At 44.0% G+C, this 25,493-nt stretch overlaps 1 protein-coding gene across 1 annotated transcript; it reads right to left on the bottom strand.

The window, feature by feature from the left end:
• Positions 1-2,222: 2,222 nt before the first annotated feature.
• Positions 2,223-23,848, bottom strand: EXOSC7 (exosome component 7). Its single transcript, XM_081164914.1, has 8 exons — positions 23,690-23,848; positions 21,125-21,226; positions 19,541-19,635; positions 12,520-12,685; positions 12,151-12,221; positions 6,517-6,637; positions 4,427-4,582; positions 2,223-2,461 (listed from the first exon to the last, which is right to left on the bottom strand). The coding sequence occupies exons 1-8, from the start codon at positions 23,744-23,746 to the stop codon at positions 2,357-2,359; spliced, it is 873 nt and encodes a 290-aa protein (XP_081021040.1). The 5' UTR covers positions 23,747-23,848; the 3' UTR covers positions 2,223-2,356.
• Positions 23,849-25,493: the final 1,645 nt, after the last annotated feature.

Here is a 25,493-nt window from a genome sequence, read left to right as displayed (position 1 = left end):
CTGTTTTGGGAAGAATGCTTCTACAGCTGACACAAAAATATTTTACAACCACCAAATAGGCTATTTCTTATACTCTCTTAAGCTCCGAGGAGCTGCTGAAATCCTTGGTTTATTCCACGAGGCTTTTAGAGCAAAAGCAATTTAATGTTTCTGGGACAAACACTCTTTGCTCCACAGATGTTTCCTTTTATTGCTCCACTGGACACATGACAATGAAAACGTGGCGATAAGTGCGCAGCAACACATGGAAATTTCCACCAGCCGCAATGGCAACAGCTGCCATGGCAAAAGCCTGTTCAAGAATCAGACAGGAATTCCGGTTGGGTGTGCAGGCTGTCTGGAGCAACGTCTTCATGTATTTCTGTGCCAAGCATTGCATCTTGCCAACAAAGTGGGCACACCTCTCCTGGCAGTGCAGAACAGACCTCTGAGCCATTTAGCTTTGAGTGCAGTTCTTTAAACCGGAGCACAAATCATTCTGATGTCTTCTCCTGGGCCTGCGAGTCCCCTCTCCCATCATCAGTCCTTTGTCATTTATCAGTTCTTTTGGAACAGGAGCAAACTGGCTCTTGCCGTTTCACAAATCCACACTGGATCATTGTATTGTGTCAGTTCAATCGGCAGAGAAATGTATTAATCTAAGCAGAGGGGAACTGTTTACAATGTTTATTGACTTGAAAGAGGCTTTCGATTCCGTTTCAAGAAAGATACGGTGGGATTAAACTAGGATAGACATCCACAGACCAAAGTTTTCTTATTCGTGACTTGTATACTCAAACAACTGGTAAAGATGGGGCTGAGATCAAAGGCTTAGCCTGGTTGTCAAGAGCTTGGGAAGCACAGCTGAAAAGGTTCCCCACCCCAACCAAGATGTATGGGGCAAGGCAGAGATGGAGAATCTCAGGCTTGGAGGTCAAATTTCTATCTAGCCCACAGGACGCTCCCCAGGTTACACTCTCAATGGCCTGCTAGGTGTTTTGGCCAGGCTAGAATGGGCCCTTGAACTCTGACATTGCTGCTTGTTTCCCTAGGTGGAATATAGCAAAGGACATCTACCTCCACTCCCATCATTCTGCCCAGACATTGAAGTCCAGTGCCGAGGGCCTTCTGGCTGTTCCCTCACTGCGAGAAGCCAAGTTACAGGGAACCAGGCAGAGGGCCTTCTCGGTAGTGGCACCCTCCCTGTGGAACGCCCTCCCACCAGATGTCAAAGAGAAAAACAACTACCAGACTTTTAGAAGACATCTGAAGGCAGCCCTGTTTAGGGAAGCTTTTAATGTTTAACAGATTATTGTATTTTAATATTCTGTTGGAAGACACCCAGAGTGGCTGGGGAATCCAAGCCAGATGGGCGGGGTATAAATAATAAATTGTTGTTGTTGTTAACGCGTAAAGAAGCATTAATTGCTTTGCCCCCTTTTGTTACTGGTCCTTCCCACTGCCAGCATTTGGCCCTGTGAATAGAGAAAGCAACCCCTGGAAAGTTTCCTCTTGCCCCTAGGGTAAGTGAATACAACCACATAGCGGTCAACTTTCAGAAAATAAGGGTCCGCACCCTCAAAAATAAGGGATCAGCAGCCTCACCTATTCCGGGGACAGTCTACGGGATATCTAACAATCCAGGATAGCAGTGGGAAGCAGCGGGAAACAGCGCTGGAATAAGGGAATTTCCCGCAAAAAAAAGGGAAGGTTGACAGCTATGCAACCATTTTACAATCCATTGCTTGCTTTTACATTTCTATCAAGGCGTAGATTAGGGCTAGGCAATATCTGGCTTCCAGCACCAGATAATCATTGCAATATGCCAATATATCACAATATCCGAAATAAGGATGGAGCTACGCAGAGACACTGGCTGGCTTCATGGTTTTTCCTGCATCCTGATTTTCCCAGTGCCTGCTTTTGTGATTTGCTGCCCCCTGCATGAGGCAGAGGAGAGTTGAGGTGGCAGAGTTAACAGGGGCTGCAGGAAGTGAGAGAAGCACTGGCTAGCTTCACATTTCCCCCCACATTGTGATTTTTGCATAGCGCGTGCACACACACACACACACACACGATTCACGATATATTGCCAGGTCAAAAATTATGAAACCGGTATCACAATGTGGACTTCAAACTGGTTTTGGACGATATAGCAACATATCACTCAGCCCTAGTGTTGATCGAATCTTTTAATTTTGCCACCAACGCCCAGTGAGAAAAGAGCTGAAATGACAAGTGTGTGAGAGGAAACCACCTTTATTCAACAAATATATAGCCAACTTTGTAAAAATAAAATAAAATCTGAACAACTAACTAACCAACCAACCAACCAACCAACCCAGTCCTTGACAGATATTCAATGTAACAATGAGGCTCATCCCAGGAATCCAACTTTTTTCCGTGTTGGTCCAAGACTTTCTTCTTTATCCAAGGCAGATTGCAAAGAGGTGTGCAACAACTTGCCCACCCTCTTTCCAGTCTGAAATGCAAATGAAAAGACAAAAACCAATGAGTGGCAGGAGAATTTACCTGTAAAAAAGAGGATCCGCATAGAAGCTTTCCTTCTTTTGTGGAAACGTTTTTGTTTAAAAGTTAATACCTACCTCTCTGCTTTTTCTCTACTTTCTATTTGTTTTGGTGTTGGCGGGTGTAGAGATTTGGGGTTTGGTGGATCTGAGCATCGCCAGTTTTTTCTACTGTGAAGTGGATATTTTGTGGTGCCCAGGACTTCTCAGATTTCCAAGTATGTCCCCAGACCCCCCCCCCCAAATTGGAGATCTCTGTCTAGCTGATGAAAAGTTCTACTTGCTAACAACCCAGTGGAGTTTTGAGTTATAGACTTGCACATTCCCCCTAGGCCTTAGTGTCTAGCCTTTCAGGCCAGAAGAAGCTCTGGTGCTAACATTATCTCTGCAGATCTCGACAACGGTAGTAAATCAGAAGGGTTAGCATGAAATACCCTAGCCTCCCACTGGAAGCAAAAAAATGTACCGTATTTTTCGCTCTATAACACGCACCCGACCATAACACGCACGTAGTTTTTAGAGGAAAATCCGTAGGCATGCCACCCGTAGGCATTCCCTCCATAACACGCACAGACATTTCCCCTTACTTTGTAGGAGGAAAAAAGTGAGTGTTATGGTGCAAAAAATACAGTACTCTCTAACAGCATTTTAGCTTTCTTGATACCTGCAAAGATTATAGGGAAGATGCAGAAAATACTGCTAGAGGTCATGGAGGAAAAACAAAGCACAACAACTTTGCCAATGCTGTATGTCTTGGAATGGAAATAAAAGAATTTAACCTTTTGAATCTCTTGAATATCTTAAGAGGGAGTGAGTGTAAGCCATAGACATAAAAGTAATGGAACAAAGACATGACTACAATAAGTATGATATAGATTTGAAAACTATAGACAAACAATGGGTACTATAAATACACCCAACCTGGATTGTAATTCAATCGACTTTTCCAAAGCTATCTTGTACCTGTCATTTTGTGGGCTGTAGGAAATTATTGTCTGCCTCAAGGCTGGCAAACACAATAGAATTCATGACTTAGTGTCGATATGTTAGTGCAAGAATGCTGAGGAGGAGTTATGAATCTGTTAAAAAACATGTTCTCCAGCATTTTCCTTTACATCTTGCTTGCCCCGGCAAAAATATTCATTCCATTTCCTATGAAAAGACTCTGATCACCATTTCAGATGAGTATGCAACACAATATATAAAAATATCTATATAAACATCATTTTTAAAACAGGAATCCTTCTTTGTTAACTGTAATAACTAAATGCTTTTGACTGATATAAACTGTCTTTCAGCTTTCTTTTGAGATATTTGGAGAAGTTAGATTTTTAAAACCAAAATAGGTTGATGCTGCATAGTGGTACCTTGGTTCTCAAACGCCTTGGTACTTGAACAACTTGGAACTTGAACGCTGCAAACCCAGAAATAAGTGTTCCGGTTTGTGAACTTTTTTCAGAAGTTGAATATGCTCCTTTCTAAGTGTTACACTTCCATTTTGAGTGCCACACTTCCATTTTGAGTGTTACGCTGAAGTCTGTCTGTTTTTGCTATTAATTTTGCATTTTTGTGGCTTTTTTGTTTTGTTTTTGTGACTGTGTGGAACCCAGTTCAGTTACTGATTGATTGTGTGACTGCAGTACATTGTTTATTGCTCTCATTTTATGGATCAATGGTCTCGTTAGATAGTAAAATTCATGTTAAATCGCTGTTTTAGGGGTTGTTTTTAAAAATCTGGAACAGATTAATCCATTTTGCATTACTTTCTATGGGAAAGCGTGCCTTGGTTTTGGAACGCTTTGGTTTTGGAACAGACTTCCAGAAGAGATTAAGTTTGAGAACCAAGGCACCACTGTACTTATTAAGGTGCTAAAAAATCCCACTACGGCTTGATTTACAACAACCTGACCACATCTTACCTCCATCATCTCAAATATGCTTTCTGGATCAAGACTCCCCCTTCCCACTTTCTTCATACAGGTTAGGACACCTCGACTGGTCACAGAAATGAGGAGGCTAGCCAGAGAACATGCTTCCTCCTGAAGTGTAGCATCCACTACATGCCTACAGCCAATCTGGAAAAGCAATGGCAAAAAAACGTAAGCTGCAATCCTATAGTCAGACCTCGGTTTCCGAATGGCTCCGTTTTGGAACGTTTCAGCTTCCGAACACCAAAAACACGTAAGTACAGTGGTGCCCCGCAAGACGAATGCCTCGCAAGACGAAAAACTCGCTAGACGAAAGAGTTTTCTGTTTTTTGATTCATTCTGCAAAACGAATTTCCCTATGGGCTTGCTTCGCAAGACGAAACGTCTTGCAAGTTCTTGCGAGTTTGTTTCCTTTTTCTTAAAGCCGCTAAGCCGTTAATAGCCACTAAGCCATTAATAGCCGCTAAGCCGCTAATTGCCGTGCTTCGCAAGACGAAAAAACCGCAAGACGAAGAGACTCGCGGAATGGATTAATTTCGTCTTGCGAGGCACCACTGTAAATGCTCCGGTTTTTGAACATTTTTCGGAAGCCGAATAGCTTCCAGGGAGTCCCCCCTCACTTTTCTCTCCATTTACTTTGCTGACACCCTTTGATCCTCGGCTGTCGAACAGTCTTCTGGAACGGATTACGTTCGACAACCGAGGTTTGACTATACAGTGGTACCTCGGGTTAAGAACTTAATTCGTTCTGGAAGTCCGTTCCTAACCTGAAACTGTTCTTAACCACTTTAGCTAATGGGGCCTTCTTGTAACCTGAAGCGCCTGTAACCCAAGGTACCACTGTACAGTTCTCTGCAAGTAAGGCAGGTGAACAAAGTGGGACTTACTTCCAAGTAATCATAGGGCTTGTCAGCATTATTTAGCTGTTAATCCATTCCCCATCCCCCTCATTCAAATTAGACCAGAGTAATCTACACCCTCACGTAATTGAATTTGTATACGCAGAGCAACTCTAGCCTTTCCTGTTCATATCTCTAGGCACTCCCTTTTGTGTTTATTCCTTCCTTATAATCTGTTGATTCTATTACACCAATTAAGTACAAAGTGTGCAAAGAGCTGCACATGCACCTTTGTGGGTTTTTTTTAAAAAATCCCCACCCGAGAAGTGTGCGAAAACACAGGCAGGTGATTGCAAATTCGCTTGTGTGTTTGGTTTTTTGTGTGTGTGTGCAAATCCAAGGGGTAAAAGGAAAAGGGAAATATAAAAGGCTAAGTTCTTCACACAACCTTACTAAAATCCTGGAAAAGAAATGAAAGCAACTGAAAATGTATTTGCACCAGTGCTTTTTTTTTCTAGAAAAATAGGTGCCGGTACTCACTATGAAGTTGTTAAGTAAGTGAAACACTTTTTAACAACAACAAAAAGAAGTGCCAGTACTGCATAGCTTTGAGTAACCCCTGGGGGAAAAAATTGCCTAGCACTGCCTTTTCAGATCGCTGCCCAATATATCTGGTTTACAAATTTTATATGTGGTTTGCTTGTGCAACTTTCTGGTTTTGTGCAAATCTGAGGGAGGAAAGTTAGAACAATACTGAGAAATAACACGGGGAAGGAATTCTAGAACCGCAGCGTTTTAATCCAGAATTCTCATACAATTAATTCACCAAAAGACCAAGCCAAGATGAAGAGAAGCCCTCGAAAGCGACTGTTTCCTGTAAACCTAACGTTTTCAAACTGCAAACCCTTTTTCCATACGTGTCAAAATGGCTTCTCAGATCACTGCTATAGAATAGTCAACCACGTTGTTAAAGGTGTTAATGGACAGAGTTCCATTTCTAAGCACAGAAAGTATATTAATAATAATAATAATAATAATAATAATACCACCACACATACACACAAACAAAATACCTAATCTCTCCCATACTGGAAACTCAAGAACCTAGAAAGAAATAGTGAAATAATCTGATGGTTTCCATGGCAGTGTCCACAATAAAAATGGCAGGTCCGCCTCCTGTATTAGAACTTTCCTATCAAAACAAGCCCATAGGAGATAAGCTCAGAATTGTCAGTGACTTACTTTGCTTAGTGTGACAATACAAGGTACATTATCTACATTAAGTCGAATACAGTCAAAAGGATCATCAGAAAGTTCAATTTCCCGTCCACCTTCATCCTCCAAAACGCGTACTTTGGGTATTCTAAAGAAAGCAGAAGGTGATGTCAAATTAAGATGTCATTTCTGCACATATTGCCACAGGGAATCATTCCAATTCCTATTCATATGCTGAGATTAGTTTCCAAAGATAGATCCTATTAGCTTTCATACTCCAGAAGAGCATCTCACCCAACACCAAAACAATTAAGAGAACATTAGTTTGCAGAAGAAATATAGCTCAGTGATGGAGCATCTTTCTAAGAGGTACAGCTTTTTAACCTGGCAACATGAGGGGGAAAGCCACACCATATTTATCATTTTAAAAGGATATATTGTGATTATAGTTAGTGCAGAAATGGCAGTTATCTTTGTTGTCGTTGGTCAGTAAGCAGTTTAAACAATAAAAATAGGAAGAGACCCAATTCATTGTCCAACTAGGGAGGTTTTCCACAAAATCGCAGGGTGTGTGTGTGTTCTTTTCCTTATCTGAACTTTTAAAAAATGGAAACTGTATCTAAATGATTTAGAGCAGCTTCCCATCTGTAAAAAAGAAAAGGCACATTCCCAGCATAATACGGCTCATTCCATTCTAAAGCTGAGGTCATTTAAAATAAACAGCCGAGAAGTCTTTTGGACTGCTTTTCAAAGCAGCTGTGCCAAAGTGTTATGTAGGTTTTATATAATATAATGAGAAACAAAAAACAAGGCAAGATGTTTTCAACTAGGCTGTTTGGCAAAGTTAGGAAGCCTGATGGAGTTACAGCAGCTCTGAGATCTTATGACGAAGTATATAAATCAATCAATCAGACAGACAGACAAACAAACAAACAAACAAACACTAAAGAAGGATGATGATGATGATAATAATAATAATAATAATTTTTATTTATACCCCGTCCCCAGCCAAGGCCGGGCTCAGGGCGGCTAACAAGCAGTAATAAAAACAAGTTGAATGAATACAACTTAAAAACAAGATTAAAATACAACATTAAAATATTGAAACATTAAAATATTAAAATGCAGCCTCATCACAGGAGGAGAAAGGAAAAAAGAAAGAGGGGGAGGGAATCAAATTGGCTCCAAGCCAAAGGCCAGGTGGAACAACTCTGTCTTACAGGCCCTGCGGAAAGAAATCAGATCCTGCAGGGCCCTGGTCTCATGAGGCAGAGCGTTCCACCAAGCCGGAGCCAGTGTTGAAAAGGCCCTGGCTCTGGTTGAGGCTAATCTAACTTCCTTAGGGCCCAGGACCTCTAGGGTGTTGCTATTTATGGACCTTGAGGCTCTCCGTGGGGCATACCAAGAGAGGCGGTCCCGTAGGTACGAGGGTCCTAAGCCGTGAGGAACACTGGAGAATTCCCCCTACCCCCTTCCTTGGGCTGGGCAATTATTTATATATTGATATATCATCAAAAACCAGTTTGAAGTCCATATATTGATACTGGTTTCATAATTTTTTGACCTGGCAACATATCGTGAATCATGGTGTGTGTGTGTGTGTGTGTGTGTGTGTGTGTGTGTGTGTGTGTGATGCACAAATCACAATATGGGAAAAACTGTGAAGCCAGCCAATGCTTGAGTCCTGCAGCCCCTGTTATCTCTGCTGGTTCCATTCTCCCCTGCCTCCTGCAGGGGACAGCGAATCTCAAGAGCAGGCGCCGGCAAAAAATCAGGATGCAGAAAAAACCATGATGCCAGCCAATAGCTCCATCCTTATTTCAGACATCGTGATGTATTGGTATATCACGATGTTGAAAACCAGCTAATACCCAGCCCTAGTGTTCACCTCTCCATCCTTATTTAAGACATCATGTTATATCAATATATCACACTGTTTCGCTGGTGTGATGTTGTGATGGTGAAAACCAGCTAACGCCCAGCCCTACTCCAGCCCCTGCCATCCCTCCCAGCCCTTTCAAATTTATTCAGTCAAATGTACCTGAAATGACTAGAGATTAATTCTGGTTATAGGCATGTTTCCTGCTTGTCTGGATCTACCACAGCCATGTGTCTGCGCAACCAAGAGTACATTTTATATCTAAGTTGAACCTGTTGTATCCTATCCAGCTGACCAACAGGAAGGGGTGCAAAGGCTAACACCCCAGAGGACAGGATCACACTTCAAAACGATCTTGACAGATTAGAGAACTGGGCCAAAACAAACAAGATGAATTTTAACAGGGAGAAATGTAAAGTATTGCACTTGGGGGGGAAAAATGAGAGGCCCAAATACAAGATGGGTGACACCCGGCTTGAGAGCAGTACATGTGAAAAGGATCTAGGAGTCTTGGTTGACCACAAACTTGACATGAGCCAACAGTGTGACGCGGCAGCTAAAAAAGCCAATGCAATTCTGGGCTGCATCAATAGGAGTATAGCATCCAGATCAAGGGAAATAATGGTGCCAGTGTATTCTGCTCTGGTCAGACCTCACCTGGAGTACTGTGTCCAGTTCTGGGCACCACAGTTCAAGAAGGACACTGACAAACTGGAACGTGTCCAGAGGAGGGCAACCAAAATGGTCAAAGGCCTGGAAACGATGCCTTATGAGGAACGGCTAAGGGAGCTGGGCATGTTTAGCCTGGAGAAGAGGAGGGTAAGGGGTGATATGATAGCCATGTTCAAATATATAAAAGGATGTCACATAGAGGAGGGAGAAAGGTTGTTTTCTGCTGCTCCAGAGAAGCGGACACGGAGCAATGGATCCAAACTACAAGAAAGAAGATTCCACCTAAAGATTAGGAAGAACTTCCTGACAGTAAGAGCTGTTTGACAGTGGAATTTGCTGCCAAGGAGTGTGGTGGAGTCTCCTACTTTGGAGGTCTTTAAGCAGAGGCTTGACAACCATATGTCAGGAGTGCTCTGATGGTGTTTCCTGCTTGGCAGGGGGTTGGACTCGATGGCCCTTGTGGTCTCTTCCAACTCTATGATTCTATGAAAGGTGTGGGATGGGAACAGGGTCTCTGTTGCGGCGTTGGGGGATATCTACCCTGAAGCTACCACCACAATATTGGCTCGGGACTGTTTCAAATTGGGTGACTTTTGCTCAGCCCGGTGGGAGCTCTCTTGCAGGGTTCAACTTGGTCATGCATGTTATTCAACATCTATACAAAGCTGCTGAGAGCTGTCTCTGGGACATGAAGTGGCAATGACGCACAGTTCTGTCTCTCGGTTCCACTGGTATCAAGTCCTGAACTAGCACTGGGAGTATATGGTGGTTGTGCAAGGTAATAAAAACCTTTTAAAAGGTAAAGGGACCCCTGACTGACCATTAGGTCCAGTCGTGACCGACTCTGGGGTTGCGGCGCTCATCTCGCTTTATTGGCCGAGAGAGCTGGCGTACAGCTTCCGGGTCATGTGGCCAGCATGACTAAGCCGCTTCTGGCGAACCAGAGCAGCGCACGGAAACACCGTTTACCTTCCCGCCGGAGTGGTACCTATTTATCTACTTGCACTTTGTGCTTTCGAACTGCTAGGTTGGCAGGAGCAGGACCGAGCAACGGGAGCTCACCCCGGCGTGGGGATTCGAACTGCCGACCTTCTGATCGGCAAGTCCTAGGCTCTGTGGTTTAACCACAACGCCATCCGCGTCCCAAAAACCTTTTGGGAGATGATATATAATGAAATGCAAAAAACATGTTCAAAATAATGTTTGTTTAAAAAACCAGATGCTTTTCTATTAGGAATTATAGGTACCTAGATTCCAAAGGCTCGGAAAAGACTATTTATGTATGCGACAACGGAATCACGGATATTATTAGCCCAGAGGTGGAAAGAAGAAACAGTCCTGACCAGGGAAGAATGGCAAACAAAGTTGATGGAGTATGCTGAAATGGCAAAACTAACTGGAAAGCTCAGGAACCAAGAGGACAAGAACTTTGGGGGGAAATTTATAATTTATTTAAGAGACCATTGTAAGCAAATGGAAACATTGGCAGGATTTTAATCTCACTTGTAAGGTAACAAAGACTACGGATAAACTAGATGGACAAAAATGTGGATGTGCAGTTGCAAGCGGTGAAATTACGACCCATGGAGGGGATAGGGGGAAGTCTCGAGATTCAGAGAAATCTCTTTATATGGCTTTGTAACTGATTTTGTTGTAAAATTTTATTTTAAAATCAAATAAAAATTATTTTCAAAAAACAAAGAAACAGACAAAAAAACTGGCGTTGGGAGGTTGTAAAGGGTTGGACGAGGTAAAAACAAACTATAGACAATCCAGACAAGACGGAAGTGCTATGCGTGGGAGATTGACGCATCCAGGAGTTGGGAAAACTACCTGTCCTTAATGAGGCTGCACTCTTGTTGAAGGAGCAGGTGCGTACGTTTGAGGTGCTTGTGGAACCATCTTAGTCCATTGAGTCCCAGGTAGCCTCAGCGGATAGGAGTGTCTATACCCATTTTCAGCAGGTATACCAAATGGCTTGTTACATCATAAAGCAGGCATAGGCAAACTCCAGCCCTCCAGATGTTTTGAGACTACAATTCCCATCATCCCTGGTCCTGCTAGCTAGGGATGATGGGAATTGTAGTTCCAAAACATCTGGAGGGCCGGAGTTTGCCTATGCCTGTCTTAAAGATTAACATATTTAATTATGGCATAAGCTTTCTTGGATGAGAGTTCACTTCGAAGATGGGGTGGGGGGGGGCTGATGCAAGTAGTGAATTCAGAGATGAGTGGCATGCAAAAATCACAGACAGTGAGATTTCATTAGAACTGGACAGATGGAAAATAAGCAAAGTGACCTGTAACAGCAGCAGTGACAATGAAACAGCATTTGTGATTGTCTCTATTTGCCACTGTCTGTAGTTTTTGCACTTTATGTCCTTCTAATCTCACCGATTAAAAAGCAGAGACATCACCTTGCCAACACAGGTCCGTATAGTTAAAGCTATGGTTTTCCCAGTAGTGATGTATGGAAGTGAGAGCTGGACCATAAAGACGGCTGATCGCTGAAGAATTGATGCTTTTGAATTATGGTGCTGGAGGAGACTCTTGAGAGTCCCATGGACTGCAAGAAGATCAAACCTGTCCATTCTTAGGGAAATCAGCCGTGAGTGCTCACTGGAAGGACAGATCCTGAAGCTAAGGCTCCAATACTTTGGCCACCTCATGAGAAAAGAAGACTCCCTGGAAAAGACCCTGATGTTGGGAAAGACTGAGGGCACAAGGAGAAGGGGACGACAGAGGACGAGATGGTTGGACAGTGTTCTTGAAGCTACCAGCATGAGTTTGACCAAACTGCGGGAGGCAGTGGAAGACAGGAGTGCCTGGCGTGCTCTGGTCCATGGGGTCACGAAGAGTCGGACACAACTAAACGACTAAACAACAACAACAATCTCACAGATTACACAAACACACACACAATATGCATATATAAATACGATTGAGGATTACACTTGACGTGTCTGATGAAGTGGACCCTAGTCCGCAAAAGCTTATACCATAATAAATTTGTTAACTTGTTATGGCGCCAGAACACATTGTTTTGGCTGCAAAAGAGACCTTTCCATTTTCCTCCGCAAGTTTCTTTTAGAAAATTACGTGTGCCTTACCTGGTATTAAACAGTGCTGCCTTCACTGCAACAGAGATGGCATCAAACAAGTTTCCACCACACTCCAGTAACTGAAATGTTAAAAGAAGAAGTGTGTTTTACATGAATAGCCCATTCAGTTATATCAATCCTAGAACCTACTAGTGATAATCTGATTGTGGCATAGGCTTGTTCTTATCTTGACTTTTTAAATCAAGATACAGTCCTGAATGAGCAAAGGCTGACATTGAGGTTCAGGGTTGTGATGGCGTTTAAACTATATGCCCTGACTTTGAGACAGAAACAATCTCATCAGAATTCAACCCGTCAACGGCCCGAGGAAATCTCTGAATATCTAGTTTTGATTAAGCTGAAGTTTGTTTTACTTACCAGGACATCGACGTAAAGCACCCAGCAGTGCTCTCGGGGAGCAATGCAAAGCAACTTCAAGTCAATGCTGCTCTCGTTGTTAAAAATTCTGTAGAGGGTATTTGCTATTTCAGTGCCCAGCTCCTCTCCGCCGCGGCCCTCAAATTCGGGAGTGGCATTAGCTGAGCTGAAAGGAAGAAATAAAAAATCAAAGCAGTTTTCACCTTTCAGGGATCTACGGCTCAGCACAGGACATTAAATCCTGCCCTTTCCTTAGGAATACGATTTAATAAACCAAAATAATAAAGGGGACAGAGAGAGCTATTAGATTACCTGAAACAGGCAACAATATAGTTTGGTATCTCAGCTCCAGTTCTTTGTTACAGTTTAACTACTGTGGTTCGATGGAAATTAAGAACAATTGCTTTCTTCAGGTTAAGAATAAGAAAAGAAAGTTGCATGGCTAACAATATAGCCTGTTAAACATGACAGGGGGAGAGAACAGATAACCTGACAGGAAGACTGGCATATTTTTAATTGGCCTCTCCTGTCCTGGGTATTTCTCTACTGAAAAAGTCTCATTGCCTTCAACAAGCTTCAGTCGTGATGGGCTCTAATCTTTTAAAAAATGCACACACAATTTCAAATATGCAAGGCAAAAATCAGCCTAATTAGAAGCTATTCCAGCAGAAGACACTGTGCAGCATACTAGAAGCCTACAGCTTTCAATGCTGCCCATCCTATTTCCTCCCATCTCCTACCTGGATTTAGAAGCTCTCAGGTCCACAACAGGTAGAAGTGGTTGCAAGGACCAGCTCCTTTTCCTCCTCTCTGTAGGGAGACAAGTCAACAGCCCCTAACCAGTGCTTGGCATCAGTTTGAGTCTAAGTCGGGAAGAGTTATTGGGCTATTGTTTCGTTCTTGTTCTTGTTTTTGTTATGTATTTTGTGTTTTTATCTTGTGTTTTTATGCCACAAACCACCCTGAAATCTTTAGATGAAGGGCAGTATACAAATTTAACCAAAAACAAAACAAAACAAGGGAGTCACAAGCCATTGCAGCAGGAGAGGCACTGCACCAACCCTCTGTGAAGGAGGGTTTGAGTGCCTCTGGGGAAACAATCATAGCAGTCTTCATTAAGGGTATTAGTAAAAGTTTTATCGTATTTTTCGCTCTATAGGACGCACCGGGCCATAGGAGGGGGAGAACAGGTGAAAAATTTTTTTTCCTTGTTCTCCCCCTCTAAAGCAAGGTGCGTTCAAGGTGCATTCACCCAAAGCCTCGGGAGTGCAGCAAGAGTACCCGCTGCACTCTGGAGGCTTCAGGCGGCTACCTTGGAAGCCTGGAGAGTGAGAGGGGTCAGTGCGCACTGACCCCTCTCGCTCTCCAGGCTTCAGTGAAGGCAACCCGAAGCCTCTGGAGTACGGCAGGAGTTCCCGCTGGGCTCCAGAGGCTTCAGGTTCCTTTCGACCTGCTCTTTGGGGCTGGCGGGGGGAAGCGCTGCTTTTCCCCACCGTCAGCCCCAAAGACCAGGTCAGGGAGCAGCGCAAAGGCTGCGCGCAGCCTTGCCGCTACCCCCCAAGCTTGTGGGGCTGGCGGTGGGGGGAAGCGCTGCTTTCCCCCACCGCCAGCCTCAAAGATCCCTGAAGCCTTTGGAGCACAGCGGGACCTTGCGCTGCACTCCAAAGGCTTCGGGTTCCTTTCGCTGAAGCCGGGAGAGTCTTGTTCTCCCGACTTCAGCAAAAGGAACCCAAAGCCTTTGGAGCGCAGCGCGAGGTCCCGCTGTGCTCCAAAGGCTTCAGGGATAGTCACCCCGCTGAAGGCACACCCTTTGGGATGGCTGCGCAAAGCCCCGAGTGCTCACTGGAAGGACAGCTAGCGGACGGCTGCACAAAGCCTTCACCCCGCTGCCCTGCAGAGGCTTTGCGCAGCCATCCCCAAGCTAGAACAGCGAGATGGAGCACTCCGCAGTGCTTCGTCTCGCTGTTCTGGCTTGGGGACAGCCTTTGTAGCCTCCGCAGGGCAGCGGGGTGAAAGCTTTGTGCAGCCGTCCGCAAGCTGTCCTTCCAGTGAGCACTCGGGGCTGATTTCCTTCAGAATAGATAGGTTTGATCTTCTTGCAGTCCATGGGACTCTCAAGAGTCTCCTCCAGCACCATAATTCAAAAGCATCAATTCTTTGGTGATCAGCCTTCTTTATGGTCCAGCCATCACTTCCATACATCACTACGACGTGGAAGCACCAATCATAGCAAACCTTTAAGGGCAGGAGAAGCTGGTGTGGGAGGGATATGGAGGCAACCTCCTAACAGCAGCATCACTGCTACCGCTAGGACAAAGTGGGGCAGGGCAGAAGCAAGCTGGGACTATGTGGGCACACTGGTCCTGTTTGCTGTGCAGCCCCTACACTTGATCTTAGCCAAAAGGCCGAGAAGCGATGTGTGTAGCCCCTGCTTCACCACTGTCCTGCTTTGATAGTAAGCAACAGTGCCCCTACTGTTGGGAGGGCAGCATATAACTCTCAGTGCTCCCATTAAAGCGGGTCCTTAGGCATTTATCTTGTCCGCTTTCCTATAGCATGTGTGTTTCTCAAACTTGGGTCTCCAGCTGTTGTCAGACTACAACTCCCATCATCTCTGGCCACTGGTCTAACAATAGCTGGAGACCCAAGTTTGATAAATGCTGGCATATATAGCTGAATGGCGGGTACAGGTACTATTTTTCATAATACAGAAAATAGGCAGGATCTTCGCAAAGCATTTATCTCACATTGATTCTTTTTGAGTCAGGCCACAAGCAATTAGTCAGAAATGGAACATTTCTTAATAGTATACTTATGAAGGATTCTTAAAGGTTTCCTAGGGAGAAGCAGCTTATATAAAAAACAACTCCGACAATTATCTAATTTACCTGCACTATGCAAGTTAGCCTCCAAGCATACTTGATTTTTAAATTGTGGCAAAGTTTTAATAGCCAATTTATATGAATATCAAATCACACAGTCATCTCTAGCGCACTGAGGGCGAGTTTGAAGTTATGTTTAATTAAAGGGAAGATTCACAGTTCTCACAGCAACACCTTGAGGTTGCCTCTTTGAACTTCGGCGTTTTAGAACTTTATTGCAGGATAACATTCCAATTAGAAAGCTAAGTAATACGCTACTCTGTGTCTGTTGCTGCTTTAGTCCATATCGCCTTGTGCTAAATAGACAGAAGCGTCCCCATTATAGACTTACATTTGGCCCCCCAAACCCACAATAGAATTTGTTTTTTAAAAAACAAAAAACTTTATAGGCAGAATCCTGCTCTGTATATGCATAAAAGCAGAATGCAGAGGCTTGGTGCAAGAGAGCAGGACGGATCAGCCTTCCTCTCCAAATCACAATGATTAAAAGCCAGACACAGTCGTATCTTAGTTTTCGAGAGCCTTGTGACTCAAACGTTTTGGCTCCTGAACGCCGCAAACTCGGAAGTGAGTGTTCTGGTTTGCAAACTTTTTTTGGGAAGCCAAACGTATGGCACGGCTTCCGAATGAGTGCAGGACGCTCCTGCAACCAATCGGAAGCCGTGCCTTGGTTTTCTAACGTTTTCAGAAGTCGAACGGACTTCCTGAACGGATTCCGTTTGAGAACCAAGGTACGACTGTCAAGCGTCTCCCTCAACAGCTGTTATTGCCAAGTGGCAGGTACAAATAGGTTAGACTAGCTTATTAGCCCCATTTAGTTTTTTTAAAAAATTTTTTATTAAAGATTGTCAATTTTATTCAACGTGAGACACTAATGCTATAGACCAGTGGGTCCCAACTTTTTTTTGACCATGCCCCACCTAAGCAACTCTAAAATCCTGATTGCACCCCCCCCCCATGACATATAATTCTTATTATTCAAAAAGTGAACTCCTATTCACGTGGAGGAAGCCTAAAGTAACTGTTACAGATAGGTAGCCGTGTTGGTCTGCCATAGTCAAAATAAAAAAATTCCTTCCAGTAGCACCTTAAAGACCAACTAAGTTAGTTCTTGGTATGAGCTTTCGTGTGCATATCTGAAGAAGTGTGCATGCACCCTAAAGTAACTGTTAATGACTCATTCTCGAATTGCCCCCCTTAAAAATCAAATTGCCCCTCTGTGGGGCATGTGCCCCATGTTGGGAACCACGACTATAGACAGTATAAAGCTGGGGGAGAAGACGGGTGAGGAGAAGGGGAATAGTACACTTCCATTCTTTTACAAAGTGCATGGGCAAGGTTTGTGTGTCAGCGTCACATGTGTAGGTTCCATTCATTCATTAGTTTTCATTGGCATGGTTGGTTGCCTCTGGTGGACTGAAGTGAGTTTTGTTTGACTGTGTGAGCGGGAGGCTAGCCCCACCTAGTTCATTGAAAGCAGAGCTGTTCCCCCATTCACGCTGCCCTTTCACTTTCACCACAGAAGCTGCACTTTATCCATATTCTTTATCAATAACCACATCATGAGCAGTTGGAGTAACTATGAACATTCCAGGATACTGTAGCGCAGTGATGGCCAAACCTGGCCCTCCAGCTGTTTTGGGACCACAACTCTCATCATCCCTAGCTAACAGGACCAGTGGTCAGGGATGTTGGGAATTGTAGTCCCCAAACAGCTGGAAGGCCAAGTTTGGCCATCACTGCCAGCGGTTCTGCCAATGGTAGGGATTCTCACTGTCAGCCAGCTATTAGAAATTGGGCATGTGCGTCTATCTTATATATGAGTGCCTGGTCAAGGTTTTATGTGTGAAGGTTTAAGAAATCCAGAAAACGATTTCATCCCACCCTGTACCCCAAGATTTAGGAAAATTATATTAATTAGACCTAAATCAAGTTAGTATCAACCTTGTATGTGTTTGCCATGCTCTTCATAACTGGTTGCCCACTCTCCTGGCACCGAGACATGCAACCACAAGCAAGAGTGCCAACCTCGTTTCTCATCTCAACAATGCGTATCAACATACACATTAAAAATTCTAGTGGAAGACTCTGCTCCTCAATTTTATCTTACATTATCTCAGAAAGTGCAGGAGGGACCAGGACAGCAATTCAAAACGAGTTAATGATTTGACAACCCTTTAAAATGGAGAGGAGGAATTGTCAAAATGCTCCAGGTGTTCAAAAACGCTCAGTTAGCACCACCTAGCGGCAGGCCAATAATGTGCCAGAGATTGAAACCCCACCATTTCTAATTGGAAATACAGACATTTTAACCAATTTTTGTAAATTCCGCCCAGATGCTATTTCCAACAGACAAATCCCGGATATATCCCGGAAATCCCAGACGTATGGCAGCCCTAACAGTATACCAGTAGCTATATGTGCAGATCTAAAAGCACATATGTTCCTACTACAGTGGTGCCCCGCAAGACGAATTCCTCGCAAGACGGAAAACTCGCTAGACGAAAGAGTTTTCCGTTTTGGAGGTGCTTCGCAAAACGAATTTCCTATGGGCTTGCTTCGCAAGACGACAATGTCTTGCGAGTTCCTGCTGGTTTTTTTTCCTTACCCCCCCCTTTTTCTAAGCCGCTAAGCCGCTTATCAGCTGATCCGATCAGCCGCTAAAAGCCGCTAAAAGCCGCTAAAAGCCGCTAATAGCGCTAATCCGTCAATGGGCTTGCTTTGCAAGACGAAAAAAAACGCTAGACGAAGAGAATCACAGAACGGATTCTTTTCGTCTTGCGAGGCACCACTGTACAGCTCATAGTGCTCTTCTGGCAATAGTCAGTGAAGGCGGTGAATGTCCTGTGTGAGTGTCTGGAGGCGGTTGAGGATGGATGGCGGCTAACACATTGAGGTTAAATCCTGACAGAAGTACTGTTTTGGGGAGACAGGGTGTGGGTGAGTGTGGGGGACTCCCTGGTCCTGAATGGGGTAACTGTGCCCCCGAAGGACCAGGTGTGCAGCCTGGGAGTCATTTTGGACTCACAGCTGTCCATGGAGGTGCAGGTCAATTCTGTGTCCAGGGCAGCTGTCTACCACCTCCATCTGGTATACAGGCTGAGACCCTACCTGCCTGCAGACTGTCTCATCAGAGTGGTGCATGTTCTAGTTATCTCCCGCTTGGACTATTGCAATGAGCTCTACGTGGGGCTACCTTTGAAGGTGACCTGGAAACTACAACTAATCCAGAATGTGGCAGCTAGACTGCTGACTGGGAGTGGTTGCCAGACCATATAACACTGGACCTGAAAGACCTACATCGGCTCCCAGTACTTTTCCGAGCATAATTCAAAGTGTTGGTGCTGACCTTTCAAGCCCTAAACGGCCTTGGCCCAGTATACCTGAATAATAATAATTATTATTATTAGCTTTGCAAAGTGGTGTTATTGGGATGGGGCAAGGGTTTGGCCAACCATTGATTCACTGGTCCAGCTTCCAGAAAGGGACCTGAGATGGGAGTCATCTACTGTGCCAGCCTAGATCTGGCATAGCAAAAAGAAAGAAAGAAAAAAACATGCCTCTTTTCAGTCTTGGTCTATAGCATCTGGCATGTCTTCAGAAGAAATGCTGCTCTGAATCTCATTGGCTCCTCTGCCCAGGGCTTATTTAAAATTTTTTGACTGCATGTACATCTCTGGGCAGTATCTTGCTAACTACCAATGTCACCTTGAGAAATGCAAATTGCAGCAGAGAACTGAATGCAGTGTTCACTACTCTGGCGAAGAAGGCAAGGTCATCATGGTGAAGGAAACTAATGAGGTACCACCACCAGCAGCAGCAGCAGCAGCAGCCGAAAGGGATTTGCAGAAAGGAATAGCCTACAGAGATCTGGTGAGGACTAGAAGGTTCTGTGTGTCCATTTTAGGAAAGGGTGGGACACTGGCCATGAGCAGAAGGAAGTAAAGAAATGAACTGCCAAATGCAAAAGATGGGGAAGGAAAAGGCAAAAAGGCAGTCAAAATAATGATTTGTTATCTGGCATTCTGAAATCCTTATAAAAAAAGCAAAAACAGAGCATATAGTCCTGCAACTAGCATCACATTAAGGTTGCTGGTATTTAGTTAAATAGACCCCCCTGTGGCCCATTTTGCACTAACCAATCAACAAAGAATTCCAAGTATCCTTCATTTGGTCTATCCAGCTTCGGTGCTCCCATTTCTGCCTTGACTCCAACCAGGATGTCTGTGTGCCCCTGTTAAAATAACAGCACTCTGCAATAGATGTTTTCCAAGTCTTATGATCTTACCAGCACACCTCCCTTTACTTTCTGTGTCGGCCAGTACTACCCAGTATTTCTCCTTAAAAAAAACAAAACGCCTTGAAAACACAATGGCAAACCTTTGAAGCACCTTCAAAGCACCGAAAGGGCCAACCAACTTAATATCACAATCTGATGCGGACTACTGTAGACACTCACTGCTAATAAACAGCATTGAGTCTGGTAGACTGTGAGATTAAGATTGTGAATATTTGTTGTTCACAGTGCTTTTTTTCTAGAAAAACAGGTGCTGGCACTCATCATAAAATTGTTATAGTAAGTGCCACACTTTTTAACAACAAAAAGTGGTGCAGGTACTGCATATCCTTGAATACCCTGTAAAAAAGTACTGGTTGTTCAATATAATAATCCAATCACTTTTCTGACAATTTACTTCTTCAGTCCCCTTTCCTGCAAATCTGTCTCCTCCACCCCCTCCCTTTTGATCCCTGCTTCTCACACCAAAGCTTATTTTGTCTTCCTCCACTCACCCTTGCTTTTAGGTTTCCTGTTGCTTGGTTCCAAGACATTTTGGGTCTTCCTCTCACTGGGCTTGCCACCCCCTTAGCTTCCTTCCATGTTGAGCATTCAGCCAACTCTTTCCTCGTTTCCTCCAAGAGCAAACAGCCCCTAAGCCAGGCCTCCTCAACCTTGGCCCTCCAGATGTTTTGAGACTACAATTCCCAGCATCCCTGGATTTGGATGGATTTGATATCCCGCCTTTCACTCCCCTTCAGGAGTCTCAAAGCGGCTAACAATCTCCTTTCCCTTCCTCCCCCACAACAAACACTCTGTGAGGTGAGTGGGGCTGAGAGACTTCAGAGAAGTGTGACTGGCCCAAGGTCACCCAGCAGCTGCATGTGGAGGAGCGGGGAAGCGAACCCGGTTCACCAGATTACGAGTCCACCGCTCTTAACCACTACACCACACTGGCTCTCCCTGATCACTGGTCCTGCTAGCTAGCGATCATGGGAGTTGTAGGCCAAAAACATCTGGAGGGCCGAGGTTGAGGAAGCCTGCCCTAAGCCAACGTCCTTTTCTCATTTATACTAACCTTTCATTTTCCATACTGTATGCCATCCTTCTCTTCCTTAAATACTACTGGGTGTTTAAGAACACAATTTTGCCAACTCAGTACGAACTGGGGAGTAATGGGCCACTACAACAGAATTATTAGTCTTGCATGTGGTTCTCCGTTCTATTTGTGTTCTACATGTTAATGTGACACATCTCTCGCCTGCAATATAAATGAACAATACATTTCCTGTGCCACTATAAATGAGTTACTTTTTCAGGTGCCACCAGACTGTTCTAGCTAGGGCAGGGCAGACCCAAACTATGTTTTAGCACTGTGCAGAGTGAGCTTCAACGAAAAATACAATATCATTAGCAATGTATAGAAGTCCCCGCAAGGCATACTTACAAGTTTTACTCTGGCAGACCCACTTGTATTAGATACTACATCTGTTTCCACTTCAGTACATCTGTAATCTTCACAACCACGGCCATCCACCCGAAGATCCTCCTGAAACAGTCATTTATCACAATGTGTTACCTAATGCCATTGATTGATCACACAAATAAATGTTGCTGAGCGAAGCAGACAAATGCAAATTATTCACAAGCTTGTGATTATGAGTGAATGCCATCTCTCTCTCTCTCTCTTTTATTAAATTTTCTAATGTACATTTCAAAATATGTTAAACAACCTTAAATCAATGACTTCCCTTCTTCTCTTTCCATGGTTCATTTTGCATACCATACATCCCTGCATGTTTTACATGAACTAAACCATTCAGTAATCCACTGTTACAGCCCTCGAAACTTACAGTGGTGCCTCGAAAGACGAAAATAATCCGTTCCGCGAGTCTCTTCGTCTAGCGGTTTTTTCGTCTTGCGAAGCAACCCTATTAGCAGCTTAGCGCTATTAGCGGTTTAGTGGTTATTAAAGGCTTAGCGGCTAAAAGGCTATTAGCGGCTTAGAAAAAAGGGGGGAGTGAAAAAAATCGCAAGACTTGCAACACGTTTTCGTCTTGCAAAGCAAGCCCATAGGAAAATTCGTCTTGCGAAGCGCATCGAAAAACGGAAAACCCTTTCGTCTAGCGGGTTTTTCGTCTTGCGAGGCATTCGTCTTGCGGGGCACCACTGTATTTACACTATTGAATTTATCTTAATGCTACCAGCATTTTTAAATAAACACAATTTTCACCAATTTATTCAATAAACATTTTCCAAACTTCTTTGAATGTACGTTCTTGTTGTTGTTCTCTTATTCTATAAGTTAAATCTGCAAGCTGCGCGTATTCCATCAGTTTAAGTTGCCATTCTTCTTGGGACCTCACTCGTTTTCCATTTTTGGGCTAACAAAACACAGGATGCAGTAGTAGCATACATAAATATGCTACTACCCAGGGAAGTTTGCCTGGCGCCTTCACTATACACCTTTAGGCGCCAGGCAAAAACGTTCCTTTTTAATCAGGCCTTTGCCTGATTTGATCTATATCCTATACAGTGGTACCTCGGGTTACAGACACTTCAGGTTACAGACTCAGGTTCAGGTTATGTGAACCACTCTGAGACCTTTGTGTATAGGGCGGTATAGAAATGAAATGAAAATAATAATAATAATAATAATAATAATAATAATAATAATAATAGTCTTTTTTGACACCTGGGAATTTCCCTCTGAATTATCCCCCCCCCCCAAAAAAAGGACTCTGTGGTTTTTTTTTGAAAGGTACTTTTAAACATTTTTTTCAATTTTCCACCTTGGCTGGAAGAAAAATCCACATCTGGCAACCAATGCGCAACTTTGGTTTCTGATAGTACCAAAGGTCTAAAAAGCCTGAGATTTTCACAGTCCTCTCAGGGCCATGGCACTCATTTACCAAAAGCAATGTATTTAGCATTAACTTTGGAAGTGTATACTTGCTTCTGACCAAACAAAGCCTCCTGGAGCAAAAGGCAGTGTGGTGCAGTGGTTAGAGCAGAGGTGCACAGCCTGCTGCCCTCCAGATGTTGTTGGACTACACCTCCCATCATCCCTGATCACTGGCTATGATGGGAGGTGTCAGAGTAGGACCATGGTTCGAATCCCCATTCAGCCAGGAAGCTCACTGGGTGACCTGGAGCCAGTCACTGAACCTCAGTCTAGCGTAGCTGACAGTAGTAGGGTTCCCATCTTTGTTTTGGCAAAATACAGGACGGGATGAGGTGGTCGAATTATTTTTTCAGCTGGTGCTGAAGCGACTTCAAAGCCATCCAATACAATCCATTGCAGCCTAACAGGATGGCCCCTCTGGAATTTGTCACAAAAACATGGATTTGTAAATCTGTCTGTGCTTTGCTACCCAGAGCTTAAATACATAATCTTTCACACATCCTTGGAGACATGTGTATTTGGAGAGGCGAGAGAGAGAGAGAGAGAGAGAGAGAGAGAGAAAAGATCTGAAATAACAGGACAAACTGCACCCCGTATTAATCAGGACAGAGAATTTTCATTGAAACACGGGACAATCCTGTATTATACAGGGGCAGGTGGCATCCCAGCCTCACAGGGTTGTTGTGGGGATTGAACCATCCCCCTTGAGTCCCATGGAGAAACAGGTGGGCTATAAATGCAATACATAAAATAATTATTATTATTAATAATAATAATTAGTAACTGGGACAATCCTGAACGGGGCAGGTGGCAGCCCAGCCTCACAGGTCGTTGTGGGGATTGAACCATCCCCCTTGAGTCCCATGGCAAAACAGGTGGGCTATAAATGCAATAAATAAAATTATTATTATTATTAAGCAACTAGGACAATCCTGTATTATACAAGGCAGCCCAGCCTCACAGGGTGTTTGTGGGGATTGAATGAGGAGGGGGAAGAACCATCCCCCTTGAGTCCCATGGAGAAAACAGGTGGGCTATAAATGTAATAAATAATAATAATAAATAAGTAACCGGCCCCAGACAGGCCTCCAGCCCCGCCTCAGTTACCTGGACGCCGTGCATGACGTACACTTTCTCCGCCTCGCTCAGCACCACCGACGCCATGGCGAGGACACCCTCACGCGCATGCTCCGCCCTCCGAACGCCGCGCGCCCGGCCGTCGCCATCAGCGAAAGGGCGCCCACTCCCTGCTTACCCACTTCTCCGGCGCTGTCTGATGACGCCCTCGCTCCTTCGCGCCCCCTCCACACCTGCTTCCTGGCCGCGCAGGCGTCCTCGCGCCTTTCCCGCCGAGCGACTGGGCTTACGCGCACGCGCGTTGCGGATGCCCGGAATAATCTCTTTTAAAAGTGAGCGGGTTTTTTTTTTGGGGGGGGGATGTTCGTGACCGGTCAGTTCGTTCGTGTTTACTCCCGAGTAAACGCAGGCGAGCCTGTGCATGGCCTCACTGGCCGCAGCGCCTCGGCTGTTGTCGGACTACAACTCCCATCATCCCTCAGCGCTGGTCCTGTAGCTAGGGATGATGGGAGTTGTAGTCCCAATGATGGCTGGGGACCCACGTTAGAGAAACACTACGAGTTTAATGTCCAGTTTTAAGTTCTCGAGAAATCCTATGCCAGCCAAGGGAATGGATTCAGGGCAAAGGCAAGAAATCTCCGTCTGCCCTCAGCAATACAGTGGTACCTTGGTTCTCAGACTTAATCCATTCCGGATGTCCATTCCAATACCAAAGCGTTCCAAAACCAAGGAGCGCTTTCCCATAGGAAGGAATGCAAAACGGATTAATCCGTTCCATACTTTTTAACATTAATTTTACTATCTAACGAGACCGCTGATCCATAAAATGAAAGCAACAATCAATGTACTGTACTATAAAACAAATGAAACAGTATTGTAGATGATAAAAATAAAAATTAATTTTTTTTCTTACCTGCACTGATGATAGTCTTTGTTTGAATTTTATACATTTCCGCAGTCACACAATCTATCAATCAACAGCTGAACTGGGTTCCACACAGTCACAAAAGCAAATTAACCAAAAAAGCCTCAAAAATGCAAAATAAATAGCAAAAACAAAATCGCCAAATACAGTGGTACCTTGTTTCTCGAACTTAATCCATTCCGGAAATCTGTTTGACTTTCGAAATGTTCAAAAACCAAGATGTGGCTTCCGATTGGCGCAGGTGTCCCAGAAACAATAACTGACAGCCGCATCGGAAGTTCGGCTTCTGAAAAGCATTGGAAAACCAGAACATTTTGTGTTGTCATTATTTTCCTATGCTGAACTGCCCTGGGATTCTTGGGTCATCAGTTTAACAAATAATAATAAATGCCTCTTTTTCTCCCTGGTATTTAGCTGATTAAGCATTTTGTGGCCTTTTAAATGTATTTGTGTGGTTTATTATTGGTTCATTATTATTATTATTATTGGTTTATTTTTGTTTTGTGCGGTTTATTATTGGATGATGATTAGTTTATTATTATTGGATTATTATTATTATTATCATTGGATTATTATTATTATTATTGGTTTATATTTTTATTATGTATTTTGAAGAAGAAGAAGAAGAAGAAGAAGAAGAAGAAGAAGAAGAAGAGTTTGGATTTGATATCCCGCCTTTCACTCCCTTTAAGGAGTCTCAAAGCGGCTAACATTCTCCTTTCCCTTCCTCCCCCACAACAAACACTCTGTGAGGTGAGTGGGGCTGAGAGACTTCAGAGAAGTGTGACTGGCCCAAGGTCACCCAGCAGCTGCATGTGGAGGAGCGGAGACGCAAACCCGGTTCCCCAGATTACGAGACTACCTCTCTTAACCACTACACCACACTGCCATTGTGATGCCATTGTTATT

Source organism: Podarcis bocagei, assembly GCF_964188305.1.
Source record: "Podarcis bocagei genome assembly, chromosome: 12".
In the NCBI taxonomy this organism is placed as follows: Eukaryota; Metazoa; Chordata; class Lepidosauria; order Squamata; family Lacertidae; genus Podarcis; species Podarcis bocagei.
This window is presented reverse-complemented; position numbering and strand designations above follow the sequence as displayed.

What these genes read in the sequence shown, in the direction of transcription:
- EXOSC7 (XM_081164914.1), bottom strand. Translation starts at nt 23,746, where the DNA reads ATGGCGTCGGTGGTGCTGAGCGAGGCGGAGAAAGTGTACGTCATGCAC. An exon ending in ACGTCATGCACGGCGTCCAG is followed by an intron (nt 21,227 to 23,689) that starts GTAACTGAGGCG and finishes TGACTGTTTCAG; the next exon opens with GAGGATCTTCGGGTGGATGG. An exon ending in GGTCTGCCAGAGTAAAACTT is followed by an intron (nt 19,636 to 21,124) that starts GTAAGTATGCCT and finishes TTATTTTAACAG; the next exon opens with GGGCACACAGACATCCTGGT.